This window comes from Xenopus tropicalis, chromosome 3 (genome assembly GCF_000004195.4).
Source record: "Xenopus tropicalis strain Nigerian chromosome 3, UCB_Xtro_10.0, whole genome shotgun sequence".
Lineage (NCBI taxonomy): Eukaryota > Metazoa > Chordata > Amphibia > Anura > Pipidae > Xenopus > Xenopus tropicalis.
Genome location: NC_030679.2, coordinates 134846334 through 134873746, shown reverse-complemented (window position 1 = coordinate 134873746; position 27413 = coordinate 134846334). Strand labels below are relative to the sequence as shown.

Sequence of the window (27413 nt, the reverse complement as noted above, 5' to 3'; positions counted from 1 at the left end):
ATCTATGTCAGTTTCAAAACTTGAGTTTTCAAGATTTGTTAAGTATTAATATTTTAATATGTAATATTTTTAAAATTGTAAATGCTGTCACAGCCTCCCTTCATTGCCACTTCTTTAACTCCAGCCCTACGTGTCCCTTTGCAGCAGGCTAATGTGTGACATGTCACTAAGTGACAATGAGAAATGTATAGTGACTGTATTTTGTGTTTATTTGCAGATATAAATGAGTGTCAGGAGAATGCAAACATCTGTGGTCCTGAGGCAGAATGTAAGAACACGATGGGAGGATACAAGTGTATGTGTGCCCATGGCTATCAGACAAAAGCAAACAAAACAGAATTCTGCCATAATGAAAACTATACTAAATGTGAAGGTAAGTAAATAACCAGGATAGGGGCACACAGATGTGTATGACACAAAGGGAGATTGTGCCTCTCATGCAGAACAGATGAGTTATTCATTAGCTGATTTATCACTCACAATCTGAAGGGGACCCATTCAGTTATATTTAAGGTATAAGCCCAGTGGCCCTTAGGGCATTCTGACTGCTGCTGCCATCCTGTAGGAAATATCTGTGGTCAAAATATCCCTGTATGTATGGATATAACTAGTCAAGCCATGGATATAACTAGTCAAGCAATGCAGTGGCCTTGATTAAACTGCTTCAGATCAGAAGAGCCAGAGATACCATGCTATGTGCATATCAACATGAGCTCCTTGCCCATCGGTATAGCCAGCCAGTGCCAATCAGTCTTTCCCCCCTTCTTTTCCCGGGAACTGTTTCACCATTTAACACAGGGCTCTGTGGAGCTTCAGGTATAGGACTTGCTGTCCAGAATGCTTGGTACCTATGGTTTTCCGGATAAAGGATCTTTTTGTAATTTGGATCTCCATACCTTTTAGTCTACTAAAAAATCATTTAAACATTAAATAAACCCAACATTGTTTTGCCACAAAATGTGCAGGCAATAGCACTAATCTTAATGCCTCAACAGCTTCCCCTGGTGAGCCCAATGAGCGTCAATTCTGGGAAAAATGTATCGTGGGACAAAAACCCACTTGAAATTGCACTTTGCTCACTGCATTTGTTGCTATAAATGGCCCCTATAATCTTTTTGTCCAAAAGCAGAGTTTCATAATATCTGTTATTTTGTGTTTGCAGATATAGATGAGTGTGATACAAACACCCACAAATGTGGCGCTAACGCAAAGTGTATAAATACAGAGGGAAGCTACCAGTGCCAGTGTGAGCGTGGATATCACTGGAAAGACAACACAACTAAATTCACTCCCACCGATAATAAGGAGCAAAATAAATGTGAAGGTGAGTAATGAAGGGATAACAGAGAACAGAACAGGGGGAGGCAAACTCTGCAGCTTTATGCTTAAACCTGGATTATCAGGCAGAGCCACCAACGGGGGGGAAAGTCTTCCTCCATAAGGGAACACGGTCACGTTGTGGAAGTTATGTATAAAGTAACACCAAAACGTACGCAATTACGTAACTTATGCAAAATCTGGATAACAGGCCCTATACCTGTAATAAAAATGTTGTCACGTGACTATAATGTTGCCTGCATGTACTATAAACTTTTATGTACCCCCTGTTGTAAATAATGAGATATTAAAAACCACTTTGGCATTCCCTGACCTGTATTAAAGCATGCGTCTATTTGTTTGGTCATGGCACCCCTTGGTGAGCGCTAATATTTTTATATTTTATGGTAGGTGGTACATGGTTCTCTGTATAATAGAACAGATAGAGCCTTTTGATAGGGGTACATTATTTCCTACGTAAGAATAGAATCATGTTATTGGTTAGATAACCATAAATAAACCAAATAGTTAAACAAATACAAAACCTACTATAGGTCAATGGGCAATATGCACGCGGCATGTAGAGACAGAGTTTTTAATTCATTTTAATATATTCTGTGTGTGAGTAACCCTGTTAGTCTATATAAAGCTCTTTATGTTTGCAGTCAATGGGGAATGCCCAGCTTGAAAAACATATTCATAATTAGACTTCTTTTTGGTCCTATTTGCTTTACATTGAAAATTGAGCATTCATCCATATATCCTCTTGCAAATGCTTTTTATCATCTCAGAAAGTTTCAAAAAGGGAATGGAACTGTGACACGCCCCAAACAAACATGCAGTGGAGTAAAATAGGCAATGAAAGCTTTACAAAGAACCATGTAGGCTTAAAACGTAGCTACTCTGTGAACTTATAAAGGGATTTTATTTATTGGAGGTACTGTCATATGGCTTTTTCCCAGGAGAGCAGAGGGCTCATCTACTAATAATTCCCAAAGTATAATGATTCTTGCCCCCCTCCCAGGTGGTTCACATTGCTAAAAGCAGGATTTAAGTACATAAATATATCCCACAGAGTGCACATTGCACCCCCATTCTAAATAGATCCCTATACTTAAACTTATTTGCTTTAATCTTAATCTACATTGCTCTCAGTGGATACAGGCCCATTTCCACTAATGCATCTGTTTAAATAAATAAATGCTATACACTGAATTTCCATGTGAAAAGGGGTACAACATAATATTAGAAACACTTTCTCCCATGTATAGGTTTCACTTTGTATGAAATGCAATTCAGGCCCTATTGACTGGGAGCCATGCAATGATTAAAGGAGAAGGAAAGTCATTTTGGCATTTTACTGCCAATAGATTTGCCACATTAGTGCCACCTAGAACAATATATTTATTCTGCAGAAACCATTGCCATACCTGAATAAACAGCTTTGGAGGCTTTCTCTGTTAGCTTAAGATAGCAGCTGCCATTTTAAGTAGCTTCCTGCCTGCAGCCTCTAGCCCTTATAGCCAAGATTACACATTCCTAAGGGGGGGTAGGGAGTTCTTAGCATTCTGGTGGGAGGGGGGAGCAGGAGAGGGGAGAGAGGAGAGAACTGCACAGACTCTGGCCACAGGAATTAAGGATGTTTCTGAGAGAGGAAGTCAGACACTAGAACATCATGTTTACAAAAAAAGAGACAAGAAATCCTGTGTTTCTTTTGATAGAGGACTCTGGAGCATTACTGTAAGTGCTTATGGCTGTATTTACATAGACCTTTCTGATAAAGCTTACTTACTTTAAAGCAAGTAGGTGGGACAGTCCGATATTACCTTCCTATTTTTCTTACTTTTTTTTACATACTGTAGATGTAACCCTTTTTTAGCCTGGAACTCCAGTACTAGCTTACAAAACACAGAGTATCAGCCACATTGTACCTTGTCTCCCAGCTAAGCCCTTGCATTATTGTATGGAGGAGCATCCCAAAATTCTCAACTATAAAAATATAAAACATTCCAAATAGTGAGAAAATCCCCCAACCTACAGTGGTCCTAAGACTAAATTCCCAGCCCTGTATACCAATGCATTGTAGTAAAACACATACAGTATAACTACATTTAATGCAGTGGTTACTAATTGTCTTGATACCTGCAATGAAAATGTATTGGTGTTAGTAGCAGATTACTGCAACAAGTTGCAACTATACCTCTGTAGTAATGTAGTGGGTACCACACTCGAAAGTACCTATTACAGTAGGTTCTGGGGGGAAAAAAACATTATAAGCATTTAGTAATAAAGTGTAGCCGAGGGCATAAGTTTAGTAATGTCCAAAGTTATGAATAGTTTGAATACAATAAAACACCTATTATCTAGTTTATTAGCGATAGTAATCAACAAATATTGAAACATTTAACTCATATAAAACACCTTCTAAGCATAATAACAATGTCGGTGGGTTAGCACACTGAAAAATGAACTGCCATTATACACACACTATTAGTACAATAGTATCATTTTATAAACCTTACCCCTGTTTGTGTTTATGCCTCGTAAAGCTCTGTGTATATTGTTAGTGCTATATCAATAAATACACATACACCTGCAGTGACAATATAAATAGACTAAGCTGCGGGCATACACATGGGGAGCACCTATCAGCCTATACACCCCTGTAGTATTATAATGAACGTAAGCAGAGGCTCTGTACAGCAGTGAAACCTGGCAGGGATATGAAATACACAGAGTGAAGGAAGAGGATCTGAACAGGCACAAGATGGCACCTGGGAACTCTGCTTTTTTATCTCAGGTTTTCAAATAGGGGCAGTATTCTATGTAACAGACTGTGCGGGGAGGGAGAGGTGAGGGGGACCGATGGAAGGCAGTTGGGGGGGGGATATAGTGCCCCTTTAAAGCTGAACTTCTTGGATATAATGAAATAGAGTTGCCAGTGACTAATAATTTATATTTTTAGTAGACATCTGGGCTGTCAGGTCTGTATAAAAGATGACTTTGAAATGTTTGAAATCAATATGGCAGAGATATTGAGAAGCAAATCTATGGTAATGCTAACTTCATGGGTAGGGCTCACTAAATGCCACGTGCAGTATTTATAGCTTCTGTTTATAGTATTTATAGGGATTTATCTCAATGTATATTGTCATTGGGTCAGATCAGTAAAATAATATAAATATCTTTTTTTAGGTTACAGCGTTGCAGCAAACGATACAGGGGAAACTGACCAGTGCCTAATAGAAAGTAACTATCACCTCCACTTCTAATGATACAGAAGAGAAAACTAGTCATTATCAATCTTCCATTTCATTTTATATAGAAATAAGTCAGCTACAATGTCTACTATAGAGTTGCCACCTTTAGGCTTGTTAAACTTCGGGCAGGGGGAAAGGTAAAAGATGTCAGGGGGCAGGCCATGTGATTACAGGGGTGGGGTTGGCGACTGCATGTGGACTGGGCAGTGTTGTAAGGGGGGCAGGGCTATGAAGTAGCCATCTGGGATTGGTTGTGTTGTGTACCACTAGAGGGAGCTGCATGCCTAAATGTTAGCTCAGTTACAATGTGTTATCTAGCTTGGCTTTCTGCTTGTTCTCTATGGTTAGTTATACTTCCTACTTGAAATGCCTGTATATAGTTTGCCATGTTGGAGCTCTAATAAATAAGTTGTTAAGCATTACCATTGAGTCCTGCACAACTCCACTGTGAACCCAACAGGTTCATCACAGTGTCATTTACTTCAAGTCCTGTCTAAATTTCCTAGTTTGGATATCCTAACAGACAGTTTTCACCCTTCTGAAAACCAGGCTGCCCAGATACAAACCTGGCAGGTAGCACCCTAATCTACTAGGTTTCAGCAACAGACAGATAAATGGTTTAGAACATAGTGGGACTTATTTATAAACTTTGTGCAGCCCAGAATGATTCGCACAGTGAACATATTTGGTGTAACATAGATTGGTGCATTACAAACATACCGTATATACTCGAGTATAAGCCGAGTTTTTCAGCACACCAAATGTGCTGAAAAACTCACACTCGGCTTATACTCGAGACCAGGAACCTCCGCTACCGATTCCTGCGGCCCCCACTAACCCGACAGGCTACCGGGCCCACGCACGCCCCTCCACCCCCCCGGGCAGCTGCACTCAGGGCCAGATTTCTCTCTGAGGTGCCCCGAGGCCGCCCCTGTGGGTGTCCCCCCCGTGCGCATGTGCGAACGCGCCCTCTCCCCAGTGCACATGCGCATGCATCAGTGGAAGCAGCAGCCCGTGCAGACAGAGAAACTTACAGAATCTAGTTGTGTGTTAGTTAATCATGGCCTCGTCTTCCACGGTACTAGTTATATAAATATATTCAATATATCTTTATATACAACGGTTACCATTATATTGGATACCAATAGATCCTAATTATAGCTAATCATAATTGATTGCAGTTAAACACATATCATGTGTGTTTAACTTCAATCAATCAATAATTACCTATAATTAATACCAAAATACAGTATTTACCATTATTAGCAATACTGATCAGGTATATCCATGTAATGTGATCAGTGTTGCTAATACAGGCGAATACTGTTAATTATTATTTATTACCGTAATTTAAAGTTACAGTACACATACAGTACCGGTATATATCTAGCCCCTGTCAGACGTCTTTAATCGGATGTCCGTAAATACTTTTAGGTACCATAATTACCGGTACATTACGTTTATGTGTGTCTAAACCTATCATGACTTTGAGCTCCCACTGAATCCAGAGCACTTTTCCTTTTGTTTTTAGGTGCTCTGGTTCAGGGGATCTACTGAATGTGATGAGACAGAGCAGCGTTGTCTGTTTTTAAATATTTAAAAACATATACCCCACTGATGCCTCATTTAATGTAATTTTATTGGTATTTATTTTGATTATTGAAATTTAGCAGTAGCTGCTGCATTTCCCACCCTAGGCTTATACTCCAATCAATACGTTTTTCCAGTTTTGTAAGGTAAAATTAGGTACCTCGGATTGGCTTATACTCGAGTATATACGGTAATTGCACCTTTTTAATTCCCACTGCGATTGTCCTTAAGAGCTGTTTAAACATGGCATAATCCCAAATGGCAATTATTTATGTGCACTCTCTGTATTTGAGTTACGCCACAACTTTGGTTTTAGAAAAAATCTGCTAATCAGATTTAACAGATTGTGAATTCATATTTGCAAAATTGCCGTCAACGCTACAGTATATTCGTGTGTAACAAACAAGTGCCCGCGGGCACACAAAAATCCATCTGATTTGCCAGCCTTGGTGAATATTGGTGCAAAATCTGCATTTCACCTCAAAAAAAAAAATGTGTTTATAGAAAAACATGCAAAACAACCAAATGGGATTTAGGGGAATAGGCATGAAATTCCTGCACAAATACAGTGAGCAGAACTCACACATCAACTTTAATTTTTCCCCTTGTTTATGTTACAGAATGCGCATTGGAGTCGTCTGAAGATATCAACATCACATGTTATTCAAAATGTAACTATCACTGAGTTTATATGTTTGGAAATGTATAATACAGCCATTTATTGGTGTTTTACATGTAGCCCACATTAGTCAGCAGCACTACTACTTGCTACAACTTGGCGCAACAGACGTCCTGAGCCCCCGCTTACTATGGGGGTAGCAGGAATTCTTCACTTATGGTGTGCCTACACCCAGGGGTGATACTGTGGGACTACAACTCCCACCCTGGGAACTTGAAATTGTACTTTAAATCTTAACTGGGATCCACACAACTCCTGGCACCTTGCTCCTCCCTTGGGGTAGTATCTTACCGGCCAGTAGGTGATCCCTTGGTATGAAAGAGCCACACACAGGTGGTTATAGCGAACCAGATGAGTCGCTTTATTCAGGGCAGACCTCTCCAGGAGTGTAACACATGAATCAGGGCACCTTCTCCTTTACTTCACTGTTAGAGAACCTCTCTCCTGTTGGGCACCCACGGTACTCCCACCAGGTGATCTTATCACCCCAAATACACAGGCAGGTTAACTGGCTCCCAATAAAACTGGCCCTACTGTGTGTGAATGTGATGGGGACATTGTCATTATTACTGATATAGCCACAGAGTCCCATGGCCTGTATCAAAGCTCTCAGCCTTCGGCCTCATACATTTATATGGTCATGGCACTCCTCTGTCACTTTTAATATCCACAATAGAGGGTTCAGAATTCACTATATAGATACATAGTAAATTGCTGGAATTCTGAAGGAAGAAAATGTAAGTGAGACAATGACTGGCCAGACCAAGTGTGACTTTGACTAGTTTATACTGAATAGGGATGCACCGAGTCCCGGATTCAGTTCGGGATCCAGCCTTTTTTTGATGGATTCCGTTTCGGGCGAATCCACGGTCCCGGCCGAACCGAATCCAAATTAGCATAAATTAGCATATGCTAATTAGCAACCGGAAAGGGTTAAATGGTGGAGGGGGATTTTTTGCCGAGCGCAACTATTAACCCTTCCTGGTCCTAATTAGCATGTGCTAATTAGGATTCGGTTCGGGATTCGGCAGAATCCCTCAGGGTGGGTTCGGAGGTTCGGCCGAACCCAAAAAAGTGGGCTCAGTGCATCCCTAGTACTGAAACATAATGAAAAACAGTATATGCATTGCCTTAAGGGGAGGATAAATAACATAACCCTCCTGTCTGTGATCACTTACAGTGAGAGAGGAGAACTGCATTTCTGTGCCTGGATTTTATTTCCCAGAATGTGATGGTGAGTATATATATATATATATATAGGGGTAGATGGGTATTTCTGTATGTCATGGGGGTACCTACCCTACGGCAGTAACAGCATATGATATCACTAAAAGTAAGGCTAAGGGACAACTTTGTCAACGTTTAAATTCAAGTTTTTACCTCAATGAAATTTTTTTTGCGGCAAAAAAGCTTGAGTATAAATATGTAAATTGAAAAAAAAATCTTATGTTCATGAAGTCAATGGGACTTCATAAATTCAAGTTATTTTATGATTCCAAAATTGATTTGAAAATAATGGCTAGAATGTGATATAATTGACGAATGAGTCCCATTTTGCTTTACAAAAAAAATTGCGAAACTACAGGAAAATTCACAAACCGGCAAAAAATCCGCAAAACGCATTTGTCGCATGCCGTTTTTAGTTGCGACCGCACCTATTTTGCCGCATCCACCCCCAGTTTGATGTGACCACACCCAATTTTGCCATGACCGCAACTTTTTTTGATGAGCACCAAATTTTTCCGTGTAAGTTTTGCAAAACAATTCTCGTGAAATGCGGAAATTTGCTCATCACTATCCCTGATTTATTCCATATCCTACATTTTAAAATTGTGAAATGCTGTCACAGCCTCCCTTCATTGCCACTTCTTTAACTCCAGCTCTACGTGTCCCTTTGCAGCAGGCTAATGTGTGACATGCCACTAAGTGACAAACAGAAATGTATAGTGACAGTATTTTGTGTTTATTTGCAGATATAAATGAGTGTCAGCAGAATGCAGGCATCTGTGGTACTAAGGCGGAATGTAACAACACGATGGGAGGATACAAGTGTACGTGTGACAGTGGCTATCAGACAAAAGCAAACAAAACAGAATTCTGTCATAATGAAAACTATACTAAATGTGAAGGTAAGTAAATAACCAGGATAGGGGCACACAGATGTGTATGACACAAAGGGAGATTGTGCCTCTCATGCAGAACAGATGAGTTATTCATTAGCTGATTTATCACTCACAATCTGAAGGGGACCCATTCAGTTATATTAAAGGTATAAGCCCAGTGGCACATATATCTGTGGTCAAAATATCCCTGTCCTTCTGTCAGTGACAGACTCACCTTATATAACATGCTCAGCTGAGTATTATTACACCAATGTGTAGCTGTTACTCATCTGTGCGTATCCCAGGGGTTTCCCATTTCATATTAGGACAGTGACGGACACACTGGGGCATTTTGTCTGCTGATATTTTCTGTTGGACACAAGTGGCAGACAAAATGCCCCTGTCTGCCTTTCACCATCAAATGGCAAACACAGCCCTGAGCGCCATAGGCCAAATAGTAGAAGGAAAGTGATTATTCTCTCTGCCTCTGATACAGCAGACTGTCAGTTTAAAGTCAGGAAATAATTATTTTCTCCTATAATGCTGAATTGGGAGCAGGTCTGTTGGACAATTCATAGAATGTTTACTAAGAAAATGCATGACATTGTCTTTATAACCATAAAACAGTCCCATGCACGGTGGGTTATATCTTGCATGGATATAACTAGTCAAGCAATGCAGTGGCCCTGATTAAACTGTTTCACATCAGAAGAGCCAGAGATACCATGCTATGTGCATATCAACATGAGCTCCTTGCCCATCGGTATAGTCAGTCAGTGCCAATCAGTCTTTCCCACCTTCTTTTCCCAATAGGGCACTGCTTCACCATTTGACAGGGGGCTCTGAGGGAACCCTGGAGCTTCAGGTATAGGACTTGCTGTCCAGAATGCTTGGTACCTATGGTTTTCTGGAAAAAGGATCTTTCTGTAATTTCGGATCTCCATACCTTTTAGTCTACTAAAAAATCATTTAAACATTAAATAAACCCAACAGGATTGTTTTGCCACAAATAAAGATTAATTATATCTTACTCAAGGTACAAGGTATTGTTTTATTACTACAGAGAAAAATGGAGTAATTGTTAAAAATGTGAATTATTTGCTGACAATAGTCTCTATTGGCAATGGATTTCCTTTAATTTTTGTATAACGGGTTTCTAGATAAACATTATAACATTAACATTATAACCCTTGCTATGTTTGACTGTGTAAGTAATAAAATGATACAAGGCTCAGCAATAGACAAACTCATGCTGTGACCCAATGAGAGTTTTGTGGAATATCGAATCATTCACTGCAGTCTGGTGTATTTTTATCAGAATGATGGTTCCCCTTAAAAAGGTGTTCAGTGGAGCAGAGGGCTCATCTACTGGGGGGTGGAATGGAAACAAATCTGTATTTCTTGCAATGATTTGAACTTGATGGACGTATGTTGAACTTGATGGACATATGTCTTTTTTCAACCCAACTTACTATGTAAAATTGCCCCCTGCGATATGCACTTGTTCTCTGTACCCTGTGCTTAATTAAAAGCCTACAGTGCAGCTTGCACCTCTCATGGCAAATGAACCCTCAAACCTGAGTGATTTCATCAACTTATCTAATACATTGAAATTTTATATTACAGCAGCAGATGCATTATCTCCAAGAACATCCCCTCCAGCCACTGTCATCACCTCCACTATCTTCCCAGCCACCGACCCTATTACCTGCCCTGCTGGGTATGTTGTGAGTTCCACAGGGAAAGGCATGGAGTGCTCAGGTACAATAAACCACTAGGATATTAGATGGACAATAAACGTTTCCCTACACCCCATCCCTGAATACAATGAACATATTGTTAAGCTCCTTTGTTGCAGTGAGCCCTTCTGTGCTAGGTGTTTAGCCTCTTTGCATAGCAAAGCAAAACCAAAAAAGAAGCTATGGCAGAAATGCAAAACACTTTGCTCAGAAGCAGTAACCCATAACAGCCAATAAGATGTTTGCTTTTAAACAGGTGTAGCCCACTTTAGAAAATGTGCTGCTACCTGCTGAGATTTAGTGGCGCTAACAGGGATCCTGAGCCCCGCTTACTTTGGGGAACAGATGTTGCTGTACTATTTGGCGTGCCTCCACCCAGGATAGGGATAGCTTGAACTATAACTCCCCTCCTGAGAACTTCATATTGTACTTCTGCTTGGGGACTCCCAGCACTCCTGGCACCTTGCCCCCTCCCTGGGGCAGTTGCTTACCCGGCAGTGTGGATCCTCCAGATAGTAAGACAATGCACTCAGATAGTATGATGAACTAAGTGATTTCTTTATTTGCAGAATGAATGACAGATAGGCTTTGCAGGAGTTACAGAACACGTCAGGGAACACTCTTTTCCTTAGGGGACCCTCTCTCCTGGGATACCGTCAATACTCCAGCCAGATGACCCTCTTTTGGGTTCCCTCCGGTACTTCACGCCAGAAGCCCCTCTCTAGGGCACTTCCCGGTACTCCCGCCAAGTGGACACCCCCTTGAGACCTCACCCCGGAATATCACCCGGCTATCCCCCGGATTAGGCAAATCACCTATTACTACCACTTGGTTCCCTGACTCCAGCAGTCAGTGCTGGGAGATCTTAATCTCATTAAATCTCCTGTAGGGGCCAAGCTGCCCAGCTAAATAGCCTATCTACCACTCCTAGAGCGGTCTATAACCTTTAGCTCACTAACTACTCCTGGCCTGTAGCTGGCCTCTTGCCAGAGGGTCCCAGGCAGGAAGACCTGGCTGCACAAGGCTGCACAGCCTTATATACTGTGTGCACCACCCTGTGGCCATAACCCTGAACTGCAGGGATACTCCCTTTCTTAACACAAAAACAACTAGGACCACCCTTAGGTGTCCAATTCCCTAAGGCCACCCTCTAGTGCCTGTCAAAGGAGAACCCATCCTAGGGGCCCAATCTTGGAGATCCCTACACAGGTAAACTAGTAAATGCTTTCTGCTCATTGGTTGCTGTAGGTGGCTGGATCTGTGGGAAAATGTCCACCTTTTATTACATAATCTTATTATTTAATACTATTATTTTAGCTACAACAAATCAACTGCAGTTTTACTACTGAAATAAAGATGCCTGTATATCAGATTTGTTGTCTTGTCCATCACCATCATTTTGTGCTGCCGTTTGTACATTGGTACATTGTTCACTTACTGTCATTATATAACATTACTGTGTAGTCATTTCTTTTCTTTCTCTAGCATTGTGTGAGATATATTTGCAAGAGCGAAACAAAACTCTGAGTTTTTGTAATCAAAAGGTGAGTAATAACTGTTTTTGAAATGTTTATATGAAAAAAGCTGATTCATCAACATTCAAAGTATATTTTTTTTCCGCGAAAACGCTCAAAATCGAATTATGGTTTCCAAAATAAAGCACAAAATAATGTCTTTATATAATCCCTTTATTTGGCTGGAGCTTGATGCAAAGCAGAGCACACTCAGCCTTTTACCTTCTCTTTCTGCTCTCCGGATCTGGCTCTCTCTGGCTGGCACTGCAGCAGGGGTTCTTTTATAACCTGCTGGTGCAATCCGTGGCTTTGGCTCCAAAGCCTGGCACTCCCTGGGTCCTACTCTTTTCCCAGATATGCACTGGGGCTGCCAGCCAATCCGATTTCTGTCCAGTCCAGTGTAACAGGGCTGGTTGACGTCACAGACAAAATAAGCCTTGCCCACCAACACTTTTTGGTTTCCACCACTTTAAAGCTAACCTGGATAGGAGCATTTAACTTACATAGGGCTGTGTTACACCAATGCAAAATGTTGCAACATATTATAAAATATAAAATATTACAAAAAGAAACATTTCTATCAAATTGTTAGAGATATGCAAAACTTTAAATAAAGGTGATCCAGTCAAACATAAAGGCTTCATAAAAAAGCTCCTCTGAGATTTTACACTTTTTGTTGTTGTTATGGTGTTCTATACAGTCGTGCATTTTGCAGAACTGAAACACACAGATCCTTGCAAGTTCTCCTGTATTTTCCTTACAATTGTTATAATGAACAAATTAAAGCTTTCTTGTGTGTGAGATAACATGGGAAACGCTTTTCCTTATATACATTTAGGATCCCGGTTGTATTATTCAGAGATCCACTTACCGCCTTCTGGAATCTTCTTGCCACGATAATGAGAACAAATTAGACATAGAGGTAAGGGATTTGGTGGAGACATTTGGTTTGGAGAGAGATGGTTAAGATGTTTAAACGAGAAGGAAAGTCAAAATCTATGAAGCACACTATTAAATAGTACTACTATTGCTGTGTAAAAACGCTATATTCCTGGCTTGCCTAACGAAAGATTTACAGAGATACACATACTAGAACCTACAGACTTGTTTCAGTGAACGGCGCCGCCATCTTGTCCAGCATGTCTGTATGGGCTGAAAAGCACAAGCCAGCCCCCCCCATCCCCGCTCCTGCCACAAACCCCCCCACTCCTGCCACAAACCCCCCTGCTCCCCACTCCTGCCACAAACCCCCCTGCTCCCCACTCCTGCCACAAACCACCCCCGCTCCCCACTCCTGCCCCCCTTGCTCCCCCCACCTGCATGTCACAGAGTTCTCCGTCGCTGCGTCACCATGGCAACCAGCCGCTCCTGCTGTGTGCGCATGCGCCGCTTACAGTAACAAGTCGCCAAGTCTGGGAAGGAGCGTTGCATTATGGGAATCTTCTCTACCCTGCTTTTTTTTCCTGTTTGGCTTCTGATCTTCTGAACAGGTGAAATATGGGGAGACTTAAGGGCACTATTGAGAGAACTGAAGGTATGCCTGCAGCTTGAGATTAACTCTTTACTAGCTTTTCCTTCTCCTTTAAAGGAGAAGGAAATGCTACATCACTGGGGGGGCACCCCCTCCCACTTTAATCGCTTACCTGAAGCCAGTGCTCCTTAGGAGAAAACTTCCCGGCATGGGAAAACATGTTTTTTTCAAACCCCATCAGTTAATAGAGCTTCTCCAGCAGAATCCTGCATTGTAATCTGTTTTCCATATTCTTCATTTCCCAGGGTGCCACAGCCATGTGACCTGTGCTCTGATAAACTTCAGTCACACTTTACTGCTGCGCTGCAAGTTGGAGTGATATCCCCCTCCTCCCAGCAGCCGATCAGCAGAACAATGGGAAGGTCTTTCTTAGCCTTTCCTTCTCCTTTCCGAAATGGACTACAAAGTAATTTAATTTCTGCTCTCCTCTATATTTACCTACAGAACATCACAAACTCTGCCTCTGGGATTCTCAGCGACCCTTCTTGGTTTAATCTCAGCTCTTCTCTAGTCAGTACCGTGGTAAATGGGCTCCTGGAGACTGTGGAATTATTAGTATTTAAATCATTTCATACAAATCCCAGCAATCAGAATTTCAGCAGCCCGGAGATGGGTAAGGAGATAGTTTCATTGATTTGCTTACAGGAAACCTACACAACTTAGTAAAAGAACTTGCAGTTCAAATTCTGAACTAACCCCCAAATACTAACTGCTTGGGTGGGGACTTGAAAGTAATTTATATTCTATAAAATAAACTATGTACCTGTAATGGGGGGGGAGGCAACACACAGACGTGTATAAACTTGGAATATATATATATCAGTAAATATTGCCCTTTTACATCCTTTCCCTTGAGCCGCCATTTAGTGATGGGCTGTGTGCTCCCTTAGAGATCAGCTGACAGGAAATAATGCAGCTCTAACTGTAACAGGAAGTTGTGTGGGAGCAAAAGGCAGAACTCTGCCCATTCATTGGCTGATGGGGCCTAGCATGTATGTGTGCCTTGGCTTGTTTGTGTGCACTATGAATCCTATGATCCCAGGGGGCGGCCCTTAATTCTTAAAATGGCAGTTTCCTATTTAGGATTACCCAATAGCACATACTACTAAAGTATATTTTTATGAAAATGGTTTATTTAGATGAAGCAGGGTTTTACATATGAGCTGTTTATGCAATATATCTTTATAGAAACCTACATTGTTTGGGGGTATAGTTTTCCTTAAAACTCTGTGGGAAATCCCTTGAACCCTTATGTATAATATTTCATATGAAGGGCAGGATACAAGTGCATGTGTTCTGTTAGAGACTTATTTGTTACAGAAAGATGTTTAAGCAAAAGTTCTTTCAATGCCACCTGCAGAACTTCCATGCACTCTCTTTGGCAAGCCCGGCTCAATTGCTGTAGAACAAAAAAGCTAAATAACCAAAAAAACCACAAAAATTAAAAAACGAAAACCGATTGCAGTTTGTCTCAGAATATCAATGTCTGTCATTCTAAAAATTAATTTAAAGGTGAATAACTCCTTTACTATAATAATATGTCCACCCAAAGTTTCATACTTTTTTCTTTCCAGATGTTGCCACCAAGGTGGCCCAAGAAAACTGTTCTTTCCTAACCATAACTGTGGGACTCAACAGGATGCAAGTGTCATGTGACCTCCTTCCTAAACCTAAAGGTCAGAGGGATTAAACATATTAAAGCATTGAGTCCATATAACATATAACAACTTCATAATTTAGCGTCACAACAACTTTTCTCTCTTTCTCCAGATGGAGCTGTCTTCATTTCATACAAGAACCTCGACTCCAGGTTAAGTGGGAGTTTCCTCAAATTATCAGAGGACCCTGAGGAGAACTACCCTGCTGTGGTTATTTCACAAGTGGTGACTGGAGGCATCACAAGCCAAATACGGGAAAACCTTAACCCCCCGGTAAACTTCTACCTGAATAATCTGCAGGTCAGTGGAAAGAACTCTACAACGTGCATGTAAGGGTCTGCTGGGGTTTGATCCCAGGACCTCCTGGTTGTTGGTTGTTCTTCCTAACCATTGAGCCAGGAGAGCAGCTGGCAAGGGGTGATTGCCTTGTGTTTCCTTTTACCTGTGTCCTGGGCTTGGTTACATCACCCAAGCAGCCTTATTGGCTAGGTGGGGTCAGCCAATCAGGGCTGACTCTGCCCTATTTAAGCCCAGCCCCCCTCACACTTGTGGCCTGAACATTGGTTAGCATTAAGCACTGTGGCCTGGCCCTAGTTTGCGTTCCCTGTTCTGGCTCCTTGTCTTGCTCCTTTGCTCCTGTTCTCACTCTTTGCTCTTGTGCTCACTCCTGCCTTTATTCCTTGCTTCCCCTGTCCTGTCTGGTCTACGCCTGCTCCATCCTGTCCTGTCTGGTCTATGCCTGCTCCGTCCTGCCTGGTCCCATCTGGTCTACGCCCGCTCCGTCCTGTCTCGTCCCATCTGGTCTACGCCCCCTCCGTCCTGTCTGGTCCCATCTGGTCTACGCCCGCTCCGTCCTGTCTCGTCCCATCTGGTCTACGCCCGCTCCGTCCTGTCTGGTCCCATCTGGTCTACGCACCCTCCATCCTGTCTGGTCCCATTTGGTCTACGCCCGCTCCGTCCTGTCTCGTCCCATCTGGTCTATGCCCGCTACGTCCCGTCTGGTCCCATCTGGTCTACGCCCGCTACGTCCCGTCTGGTTCCATCTGGTCTACACCCGCTCCGTCCCGTCTGGTCCCATCTGGTCTATGCCCGCTACGTCCCGTCTGGTCCCATCTGGTCTACGCCCGCTCCGTCCCGTCTGGTCCCATCTGGTCTACGCCCGCTCCGTCCCGTCTGGTCCCATCTGGTCTACGCCCGCTATGTCCTTTCTACGCTCGCTCGCTCCTGTAACAGCCACTGCCTAAAGGACTCACCTTCCTATCTCCCACTCGTAACAGTGCACTTAATGTCAGAAACTGGGAAATACCAATAACATTGTCATTAGGACTAGTGTTGAGCAAATTTTATCATGGATTTGCTGAAAAATTGTGCATTTCTCTATTGCCAATTTTTTGTCATGAAACTGCTGCGAAATTCGCCGCAACAAAAAATCGAAACTGAGGAAAAAGTTGTGGTCACTTCAAAACACTCACAGGCATGTCAAGAAAGTCGCAGGCGAGTCAAAAATAGTCGAGCGTCAAAAAAGTCGTGCAGTAGTTGCTTTTCACAATTTTGCGACAGTTTTGTGAATTCTTCAGCAGTTTCGCAAATTTTTCCACTGGTAAGAGAGAATTCACATACCTGCAGGAATCTGGAACCAGTCCTAGGTACAGGGGCCACAGCCTGTGATGCCTTGCCTTATGCCCTGAAGTAAAGGGTTGGATTCAAACTAAAACATAACCTCAAACATCTTTATCCCTCAGACTCCATACATGTTATACCAACAGTATACAAACTGGCTATGGGTTTAATTCAAGAGCCCAAACATGACCAGCTTACTGAGTTTATGAGATGGGAACATCTGGGCAGGGGTAGGTCACACAGCATTAATGTTTGGGGTGTATGGAACCAGTAGAAAAACCACAGCCAATGAATATAATATCATTTCTCTACTATGTTTCAATAAGGAGTTCATTATATTCTTGGTCCAGTTCATACTCACGGGAGGTTATCAAAACTCAAGCTGTGTCCTACTAAAGGTGACTCCACCTTGCATTTCTGTGGGAGGGGGAGTGTCCAGTTACCTGATGCCCCTTAACCCTGGGATAAATATCAACTCCTTCAGTTAAGAATTGGATTCACTTTGGAGGACCAATTTCAGTTGGGAGTTTAATCCCATTTGTTTTCCCCCTTGCCTCCAGGACAAGACAAATTCTATATTTTGGGTAAAGTATAGGTTTTCTATGTTTTTCCCTTTTATTTTATTTTGTGATCGTGTATTGTAAGGTGATAAGTCATTGCTACTAAGCATCCCTTCATAGACCAAGTACTCCATGCCCCAAAGGTGGTTTAGTAACATCACTATTAGACAAAGTAGAGGCCATCAATGACCACTGTATGACTATCATTATCCAACTCTCTGCCCACTAAGCTTATATGGCTGCAAGTTTATGTGTCAAATAGAACGTGTGAGTGTTGCACAGGTGGGGGAATGGTTGGTATCAGTGACAATAACTTTGTTCTGTTTTTGTTTGAGGTCCCAGATTCCTCTCAGATATCTTTGTGTGTATACTGGGATCCTAAGCTGGGTGGTTGGTCACAGAGAGGCTGCAACATCATATTTTCCAATATCTCCCACACCGTCTGCTCCTGTGATCATCTCTCCACCTTTGCGGTTATCATGGCTCCCTGTGATATAAAGGTAACTCCATTTCACTGAATGTGTCTTAATACCAAACCCAATGATTGTGTGTCCTACTAACAGCAACTATAGACACACTGAGGCTGCCAACCACCCTGTGTCACTAGTCATTGCACTTGTAATTCTCTCCAATGATAGAGAAAGTTCCACTAATAATCTTTAAAACCCCCTTCAAAAGGCGCCAGTTGATAGTAGAAATCATTATTCTTCCTGAGCACTGGGCTATCAGCAGGGCTGTATTTGTGACACTTAAATAAAGTATGATTTAGTAAATTGTACTCGTATAGTTTGGTTAAATGTTTACTAATGGCAATTGACACGTGTGCTGGGTGGGGGTTGTCAGGAAATAATTCACAATTCATATTATTGTGTATTTATAAAGCATTCCGCAGCACTGTACAATTGTAGGGTGTATACTCCATATATACAGTTTACATATAAATGCAAATGATACAAGTAAATAGGGCCCTCCTTGTTGGAGCTTACATTATAAAAGTTAGAGTTAAGGAGAAGGAAAGTAATTTTGGCATTTTATTGCTAATAGATTCCCCACATTAGTGCCGCCTAGAACCCTATATTTATTCTGTAGAAAGCTTTACCATACCTGAGTAAACAGCCCTAGAAGCTCCCTCTATTTGTTTAAGATTGCAGCCGCCATTTTAGCTTGCTCTTCGTAGCTTCCTGCTGCAGCTCTAGAGGCTGGTAGCTCAGATTACACATTCCTAAGGGAGGGGAGGAGTGAGTTTTTTGAATGCTTATGGGAGGGGGGAGCAGGAGAGAGGAGAGAGCTGCACAGACTCTGGCCCCAGGAATGAAGGATGTTTCTGAGAGAGGAAGTCAGATACCCCAAGAACATGTTTACAAAAAAGTAGACAAGAAATCCTGTGTTTCTTTTGATAGATGACTCTGTGAGTTTCTGTGAGTGCTTATGGCTGTATTTACATAGACTTTTCTGATAAAGCTTACTTAGTTTTTTTACTTTTTCTTCTCCTTTTAAAGGGCATAGATCAGAAAAGAGCGAAGTAATAGATGTGGCATTGAGCAGTGAACTTAACATGTGTCAGTGGCATTTGGACGGCAACATAAAAAAAAAAAAAACTCGACTTTGAGTTTAAAAAAACTAAATCAGTGTTTTTAAGCCACATAATGTATGTTGCAGGAATGCAAGGCTAGCTGAGGTTAATCTTCTTAAAGAAATGTGTTTGAAGCAATCACTGTATAAAAAAGGGCATTGACTCAAGGGATGAGAACATATTTTTGCCCCTTTATAGGTCCCTGGTAAGGCCTCACCGTGAGTATGGGGGGCAGTTTTGGGCTCCAGTCCTTAAGAAGGATATTAATGAGCTGGAGAGAGTGCAGAGACTGCAACTAAACTGGTAAAGGGGATGGAAGGGTTAAACTATGAGGTTAGACTGTCAGGGTTGGGGTTGTTTTCTCTGGAAAAGAGGCGCTTGCGAGGGGACATGATTACTCTGTACAAGTACATTAGAGGGGATTATAGGCAGTTGGGGGATGTTCTTTTTTCCCATAAAAACAATCAGCGCACCAGAGGCCCCCCCTATAGATTAGAGGAACGGAGCTTCCATTTGAAGCAGCGTAGGGGGTTCCTCACGGTGAGGGCAGTGAGGCTGTGGAATGCCCTTCCTAGAGATGTGGTAATGGCAGATTCTGTTAATGCCTTTAAGAGGGGCCTGGATGAGTTTTTGAACAAGCAGAATATCCAAGGCTATTGTGATACTAATATCTACAGTTAGTACTAGTGGTTGTATTTATAGTTTATGTATGTGAGTGTATAGATTGGTAGGTGTGGGTTGTGTGTGCTGGGTTTACTTGGATGGGTTGAACTTGATGGACTCTGGTCTTTTTTCAACCCTATGTAACTATGTAACTATGTAACTGAAAGGCAGAGAGATTGGGAGAAAGTCTGATGGAAACTGGAAGGGTGCAGCTTATTAATTGGATGAGTTGAATGAAGGAATGGAATTTCACAGTAGTAGACATTTCTGGGATGCTATGGGTATTGGAGTGGGAAAGAGAACTATTTATGTCTTAATAGTAAATGTAATGTAGTAAAGTAGAGATGTATATTAGACCGCAATGCCTTGATAGCCATCTAGACAGAAATCATGTCTTTAAATGATAAAGTAATTGAATGCCATTTTATATTCATCATTGTTTCTTATTCTTGAACAGGAAGATCGTGGCCTTCACAGCGTCTCACGCATTGGTCTCGGTGTATCTGTTCTCTGTCTCTTTCTATCTCTTGTCACATTCCTCCTGTGCCGGTCCCTAAGGAGCGCTCACACCTCCATGTTGGTAGCACTATGCGGATGTCTCTTTCTGGGACAGCTGATCATCCTGTTTGGCCTACATCAAACCCAGTTCAGAGTAAGTGATCAAACCTAATTCTTTTATCACAAGTTCTGTGGTTGTCAAAATACAAAAAGACAAGTAGAAATGTAGATTCTTTCATTAGACAAAAGGTTAATTCGGGTTTCAATACTTTTGTGGGACCAATACACCTATCCTTTATAATATAGGCTACACACAGTTGAAGCAAATGTGTTTTAAGATCAGTCTAGTAACCTGAACTGTGTGGCGGAAGAGTCGTGTGCTTACATAATGACATAGTTATATCAGATAAGAAAGAGAGTGTTCTTTAACTTCTAGTTAGTTCAGAGGAAGGAAAATAAAATATAGATATGAAGCTGTCTGTAGCTTGATTTGTGAGTTAGCTAGTAAATAACTCCCCAAACCATCCCCAACAGCTTCTGTTCCCATCTCAGACCAGGGGCCAGCAATTCTATATTAAGGGCCTATAAGTGTAGCCCTCTCCCAGCTCTCAGTGTTTGGCTATAAAGCCAAGTAACCTGGTACATGAATTCCCGTGTTTCCATTCCTCTCTGCCATTAACCTACTGGAACTGCTTAGACTCATATTATATAAACAATGGACCTCCTCCTTCTGTATCCAACCCTGTTACACCAACAGAAACTGTATTGCTCACAGTGAAGAAGCAGTTGAAGTTTTCTTCAAGTACAAGGCATGATACTTACAGTTTGGGGTACATTGCTCCTTTATTAGAATAGAGTCCCATCTGCCATACTGTGGCTTTGTGTCTTTATTTGTCATTATTAATTTTATGGGATATTTGACTGCCTATAATCTTAGCAGACATAGGGACTCTTATTCCTTGACACCAGTGTTTATATTATTTAGGGCCCTGGTTGACATGACTGGTGAAACATTTCATTGCAAGATGAAGTCTGCTCCATCCAGCACAATACCATTTTCTAAATTCATTCAATACCTTTTGGTTCTAAGTTTCTTTGTATCTATCTCACTCTGTCTCACAGATACTCTGCTCTATCATTGCTGGCTGTCTCCATTACATTCTCCTCTGTGCTTTCTGCTGGATGACTCTGGAGAGTGTCCTCCTCTTCCTCACTGTGAGAAACCTGAATGCAATGAACTACTTGACATCCCGACGCTCTCACTTCCCAACTGCCTGTATCATTGGGTTTGGGGTTCCCGCAGTTATAGTGGCCATCTCAGCAGCAGTTCGTTATGATGGATATGGTACAGGGAAAAGGTAAGTACTATAAAAAGACTATGTTATTACAGTAATGTAATAATGTAGTTGTTTATATAGACACCTGGAAAAGGTAAATAAAATTGGTGCTGCATTAGTTTTCTCCAGAATTATAGAATCTCATTTTCTAAGTAACCCATTAACTGGTCTTCATTTCTTTATATAGTGTTTTATATGTTTGCCTTTTTCTTCTTTGTCTTTCCAGATTTTTAAAGGGGATTATTAACCCTGGCAGCCAAATAACTATTGCTAGTTTTATTGTTAGTTTTACATTTGGTTATTTCCTATTCTGTTGTCCTATTCTCCTTCCAGTTTCTGGAAATTACTGCCTGGTTGCTGGTTGGTCTACAAAATGAAGACCAGTTGTGAATTGTCTCCGAATATCAGAATCTCTACATCATACTAACATTTAATTTAAAAGTAAACTACCCCATCTATTCTGTAGTTCTCAAGTAAGATCTAGTAGGACCCTAATAAGGACACACAGCTGTATATGAACACGTATGTCATGTTGTGTGATATTTATACATGTCACTAGGAATTATATGATTCTCTGGTTCCTTGCAGTTGTTGGCTCAGTCTAAATCTCATTTGGAGTTTCCTTGGCCCAGTTTGTGTCTTCATCACTGTGAGTTCTTAAGCTCTAACAATGTTTTATATGAGCTTTAATATCTCTCTACTAATGCACACTGGTTATACTGTATCATATAAAGAAAATGATAATTCTAACAATTACTAAACTGTATTAAACTGGCTTGTCTAACATGTCTCACTCTCACACACAGTCGACCCATATTTCTTTTCCAATTCATTACTTTTTATTAACTACAAAGTCTCCTCCTATTGATTTTTTTACTCTAGTTAAAAACACTGGACCTGACCGGTGTGCAATAGTGTATAGATCTGCTTTACTGTTCATTATTTATCTGTGGTCATATTATGCTTTCAATTTTGTCCTGAATTTGTTTGCAAATATCAGTTATTAAATAGTAAAAACTACTACTACTGTTTCATTTATAACATGAAGTATCACTATTTCATCTTGTAGTTTTGTTTTGTACCTTTTGGTCTTTGTATTTCTATTAATGGCCTACCTTTTCCGTGATTTTGCTTCGTTTATGCAACAATTTTTTTACAACCAAAATGACCTGATTTTTTTTTACAAATCCAATGTCTAGAAAAACATGGGAATGATATTTTTAATTAAAAATTCCTTATTTCATTTTGCAAATAGTCTCTGATATATTCATTGAAAGTGAATTTGATTAAAAAAAACATGTACATTGTACTGCTCATGTACTACCCTAGTGGGCTGACTATCACATAATATACATCTAAGAAGCCCTTGGGCAGGTTTGGCCATAAAATGCTATGACTGACTACCTTTAGCCCAGTTGGACACCTCATTGTCCTTTCTTTATATAGAGTTTTCTATAAACATTAAACATCATTTTTTTTTAAACCTTGCTTTCTTCTCTTCAGCTCTCTTTCTTTTACCATCTAGATAAATACCACACTCCTGATTTTGACTTTCTGGCTTCTCCGAGTGAAACTCGCATCTCTGAACACAAATGTCTCAAGTCTTAAGAACACCCGGTGGGTATGCGAGCACTAAATATAAATATATGTGAGCGGAAAAAAGTTTATATAGTGTGTTTTGCTTTCACTAATTCAAATATATAATACATTTAGTAATGGAACAACCCACGGTTTTTTTCCGGCAGGTTTCCCCTAGTTTGGACACCTAAAGGTCCTAATTATGTGCTTAATAGAACTATACTTTACAGGTTAAAAGAGAGCTTCCCTGCAGCTCAGGAATACCCACTAGGCAGAGGTGTTCTCCATTATTAAAGGGGATGACCCACATGTGTTAGAGGTTTTCCTGGGACCTCACCTCTCATGGAGAGGATTACAGGTCAGTGAGTCAGTAAGGTCCAGATAGAGAAAGGGTAGCTGAGAAAGGAGTCACTCTAAGAGCAAGAGATTTCAGGTTCAGGGAAGGTAGCCGGCCACCAGAATAGGGACACGAGTGAGTGAGCTCAGGGGCAGGTAGTTTGCCAGGGAGCAAGACCTCACCGTGGGATCACCTATTTTGGAGATAGGGCCATTGTGCAGGCGTGTGGAACCTCCAAGGAAGTGTGTGCTATATTATACTGGAGGTGGAAACTTTGTTTGCATCAAAGTCCAGTGGTCCTGGTGATTCATTTGCGGTGCCGGATACCCCACTGTGGGAGAAAAGGCCAAAGGTAAACGGGTGACACGATTACTGGGAGAATTACTGGCTCTAGACAGAGGCCTTCTAGTAATAGCAGCACTCAGCCTTCCACTCACACTCTCAGTCAGCCATAAGCCAACACCTAGGGGTGCGCTACATTAAGTTTAAAAATTTAAGATAGAATCATGTCTTATTAACCAGTCTATTACAAAATCAATACATGAATCCATGGATGCAGTGAAAATGGAAATTATAAAAAGGCTTTTTTTATATACACTGTAAAAACATCTAAAAATCCTGGCAATATATAACTGATATGAAGCCGAGAACCCTGGTTTATTTCCTTCTCCCTACAGGTTACTGGCCTTCAAGGCCCTGGTTCAGCTGTTCATACTTGGATCTACTTGGATCCTTGGCTTCTTCCAGTGTGGACCTGGGGCCATTGTGGCATCGTATCTGTTCACCATCTGCAACAGCCTTCAGGGGGCGTTCATCTTCCTTGTGCACTGCCTGCTCAATCACCAGGTCACTAAATCCTTTCCACTTATTCACTAGTCAGTGTAACCCCAGCCCAGCACTAGGGAGGCTAACTCCAGATTTATTAGATGCTGAAAAGTATTGCTTGTAGGAGTTAAATTACATGGCAGTTTGACCACAGGCTGGTAGGAGACTCTTGGTGGCACTCTTTGCTATAATAAATATTCTTGAAATCAGGGTGGCTAATGTGACACTTACTACTTACTTATATAGAGTAATACTAGGAAAATGTTGTATATATTGTGAGATATACAAGCAGTAAGAACACTGTTTGGTGTGTTTTCCACCAGGGTTAATGCCTGGTTGTGCAGCAGCTAATGCTGTTTTCAGGTAAGCAGCTTAGGAAAAGCCAGATAGGTGAATCACTGGAGAAAATGGAGGGTTAATAGGATAGGTCCTCCATTCCGTACTCTCGTTTAGTATTTTGATTTGGCCCCGCTGTAAGTAGCTGCCTGATTAGGCTGCAGGTGAGCAGCAAATAAAAGAGTTGTGGGACTACACAGAATGGGAGGTGATTGGTGATTAAGATTGGGGATTCACTCTCAGATCAGGCCATGGGGCAGGAAGGCTGCCTGTGTGAGGAACTCCCAGAGGGGCTGGGGTGCTGCCTGTCACTGCAAGGAGCAGAGGGAGCCATGACCAAGTGTTGAGAGCTGAGAAGAGTCAGCAGGGCTGAATGAGAAGCCAGAGGCTGGGGAGCTGGTATCCCAGGAGGGGAGAGACAGCAGGGCTGAGTGAGAAGCCTGAGTGTGCCAGAGGCTGGGGAGCTGGTATCCCAGGAGGGCAGAGACAGCAGGGCTGAGTGAGAAGCCTGAGTGTGCCAGAGGCTGGGGAGCTGGTATCCCAGGAGGGGAGAGACAGCAGGGCTGAGTGAGAAGCCTGAGTGTGCCAGAGGCTGGGGAGCCGGTATCCCAGGAGGGGAGAGACAGCAGGGCTAAGTGAGAAGCCTGAGTGTGCCAGAGGCTGGGGAGCTGGTATCCCAGGAGGGGAGAGACAGCAGGGCTAAGTGAGAAGCCAGAGTGTGCCAGAGGCTGGGGAGCTGGTATCCCAGGAGGGGAGAGACAGCAGGGCTGAGTGAGAAGCCAGAGTGTGCCAGAGGCTGGGGAGCTGGTATCCCAGGAGGGGAGAGACAGCAGGGCTGAGTGAGAAGCCTGAGTGTGCCAGAGGCTGGGGAGCTGGTATCCCAGGAGGGGAGAGACAGCGGGGCTGAGTGAGAAGCCTGAGTGTGCCAGAGGCTGGGGAGCTGGTATCCCAGGAGGGCAGAGACAGCAGGGCTGAGTGAGAAGCCTGAGTGTGCCAGAAGCTGGGGAGCTGGTATCCCAGGAGGGGAGAGACAGCAGGGCTGAGTGAGAAGCCTGAGTGTGCCAGAGGCTGGGGAGCTGGTATCCCAGGAGGGGAGAGACAGCAGGGCTGAGTGAGAAGCCTGAGTGTGCCAGAGGCTGGGGAGCTGGTATCCCAGGAGGGCAGAGACAGCAGGGCTGAGTGAGAAGCCTGAGTGTGCCAGAGGCTGGGGAGCTGGTATCCCAGGAGGGCAGAGACAGCAGGGCTGAGTGAGAAGCCTGAGTGTGCCAGAGGCTGGGGAGCCGGTATCCCAGGAGGGGAGAGACAGCAGGGCTAAGTGAGAAGCCAGAGTGTGCCAGAGGCTGGGGAGCTGGTATCCCAGGAGGGGAGAGACAGCAGGGCTGAGTGAGAAGCCAGAGTGTGCCAGAGGCTGGGGAGCTGGTATCCCAGGAGGGGAGAGACAGCAGGGCTGAGTGAGAAGCCTGAGTGTGCCAGAGGCTGGGGAGCTGGTATCCCAGGAGGGCAGAGACAGCAGGGCTGAGTGAGAAGCCTGAGTGTGCCAGAGGCTGGGGAGCTGGTATCCCAGGAGGGGAGAGACAGCGGGGCTGAGTGAGAAGCCTGAGTGTGCCAGAGGCTGGGGAGCTGGTATCCCAGGAGGGCAGAGACAGCAGGGCTGAGTGAGAAGCCTGAGTGTGCCAGAGGCTGGGGAGCCGGTATCCCAGGAGGGGAGAGACAGCAGGGCTGAGTGAGAAACCCCAGTGTTGTGTGTGATGTGTAACAGTCATTGGGGTTGGTAAGAAGCCCCAAGAAAAGGTTCCAGAGTGTGAGAGTTACCCTGTAAGGTGAGAGCCCTGAAGCAAGCACAAATCATAACCATGGTTGATGAACTGTTTATGAACTGGCTGTTATGTTTATGTTGGGAGGTGTTTTCCCCAAATAAACTTATGTTTTGAGAGAAACCATGATGTCCCCCCAAAATTAAGAGTCTGCTCTTTTAAACATTGTGCAGTTTAGCACCAATAGTATAATATTTATTATTTATAAATACCTGTAGTTTTTCTGGTAGGGCCATACTTCAAACCTTTTGTTCATGGCTCTCTTTGTATTATAAGGCTCATTGCTTTCTCTTTGCGTGTAGGTAAGGGAAGAATATCGGAAAATTTTCCGTCGATTTCATATTAAGAAGCCAGAGTCGGAGGGAGTATCGGGCAGCACTGTTCCTATGAGCCTGAAATCGGTAAGTCCCACCCTTCCCCTTACAGCCATTGCTCTCAGTGCTGCTACTCTGCTCATTGCACCTTCATATCTCTCTGCAGGTAACTGCACCTGAGGAGCTGAAACCAGATATTATCATAGATCATCCCTTTGAAGACTGAAGCACGGGATTGGGGACTGAGTGTAAGCTCCTCATGGCAAAAACACAGCACTTGAACGTTTACCTATAAATAATTGCAACTAAATAGAGTGTACTTGTATGTATTTGAACATTATACACTTAAATACACCTTTGCTAAAAACAATAAAAGAGCACAATAAGTAGGAGTTTTGGACACTTCATGGAAGCAACCAATTAAGCAAAACAAGTTGGGAGGGAGAGCTCAGGGGCCACGGAGCACTGAGTTTCCTCTGACCTTTGGGTATGGTTGATTTCTTTTTTTTATTTTAATTGTGGATACATTTATGATTGCTTTGTGCACCTAATAAACATTCCATGTGTA

The 27413-nt window shown here is 42.5% G+C and overlaps 1 protein-coding gene across 1 annotated transcript; it reads left to right on the top strand.

Moving 5' to 3' along the window:
• Positions 1-230: 230 nt before the first annotated feature.
• LOC101731041 (adhesion G protein-coupled receptor E2) lies at positions 231-27413 on the top strand. Its single transcript, XM_031899354.1, has 16 exons — positions 231-373; positions 1163-1324; positions 10575-10709; positions 12173-12231; positions 13040-13123; positions 14177-14345; positions 15307-15408; positions 15503-15690; positions 17906-18070; positions 20264-20458; positions 21427-21662; positions 22230-22290; positions 23167-23258; positions 24234-24402; positions 26834-26932; positions 27012-27413. Exons 1-16 carry the CDS (start codon positions 280-282, stop codon positions 27069-27071), a joined length of 2070 nt encoding a protein of 689 aa, XP_031755214.1. The 5' UTR covers positions 231-279; the 3' UTR covers positions 27072-27413.

Excerpts from the sequence above, each read along its gene's own strand:
- LOC101731041 (XM_031899354.1), top strand. The coding sequence starts at position 280 with ATGGGAGGATACAAGTGTATGTGTGCCCATGGCTATCAGACAAAAGCA. Across the intron at positions 15,409-15,502 it reads CCTCCTTCCTAAACCTAAAG|ATGGAGCTGTCTTCATTTCA; the intron begins GTCAGAGGGATT and ends CTCTTTCTCCAG. Across the intron at positions 26,933-27,011 it reads TTCCTATGAGCCTGAAATCG|GTAACTGCACCTGAGGAGCT; the intron begins GTAAGTCCCACC and ends ATCTCTCTGCAG.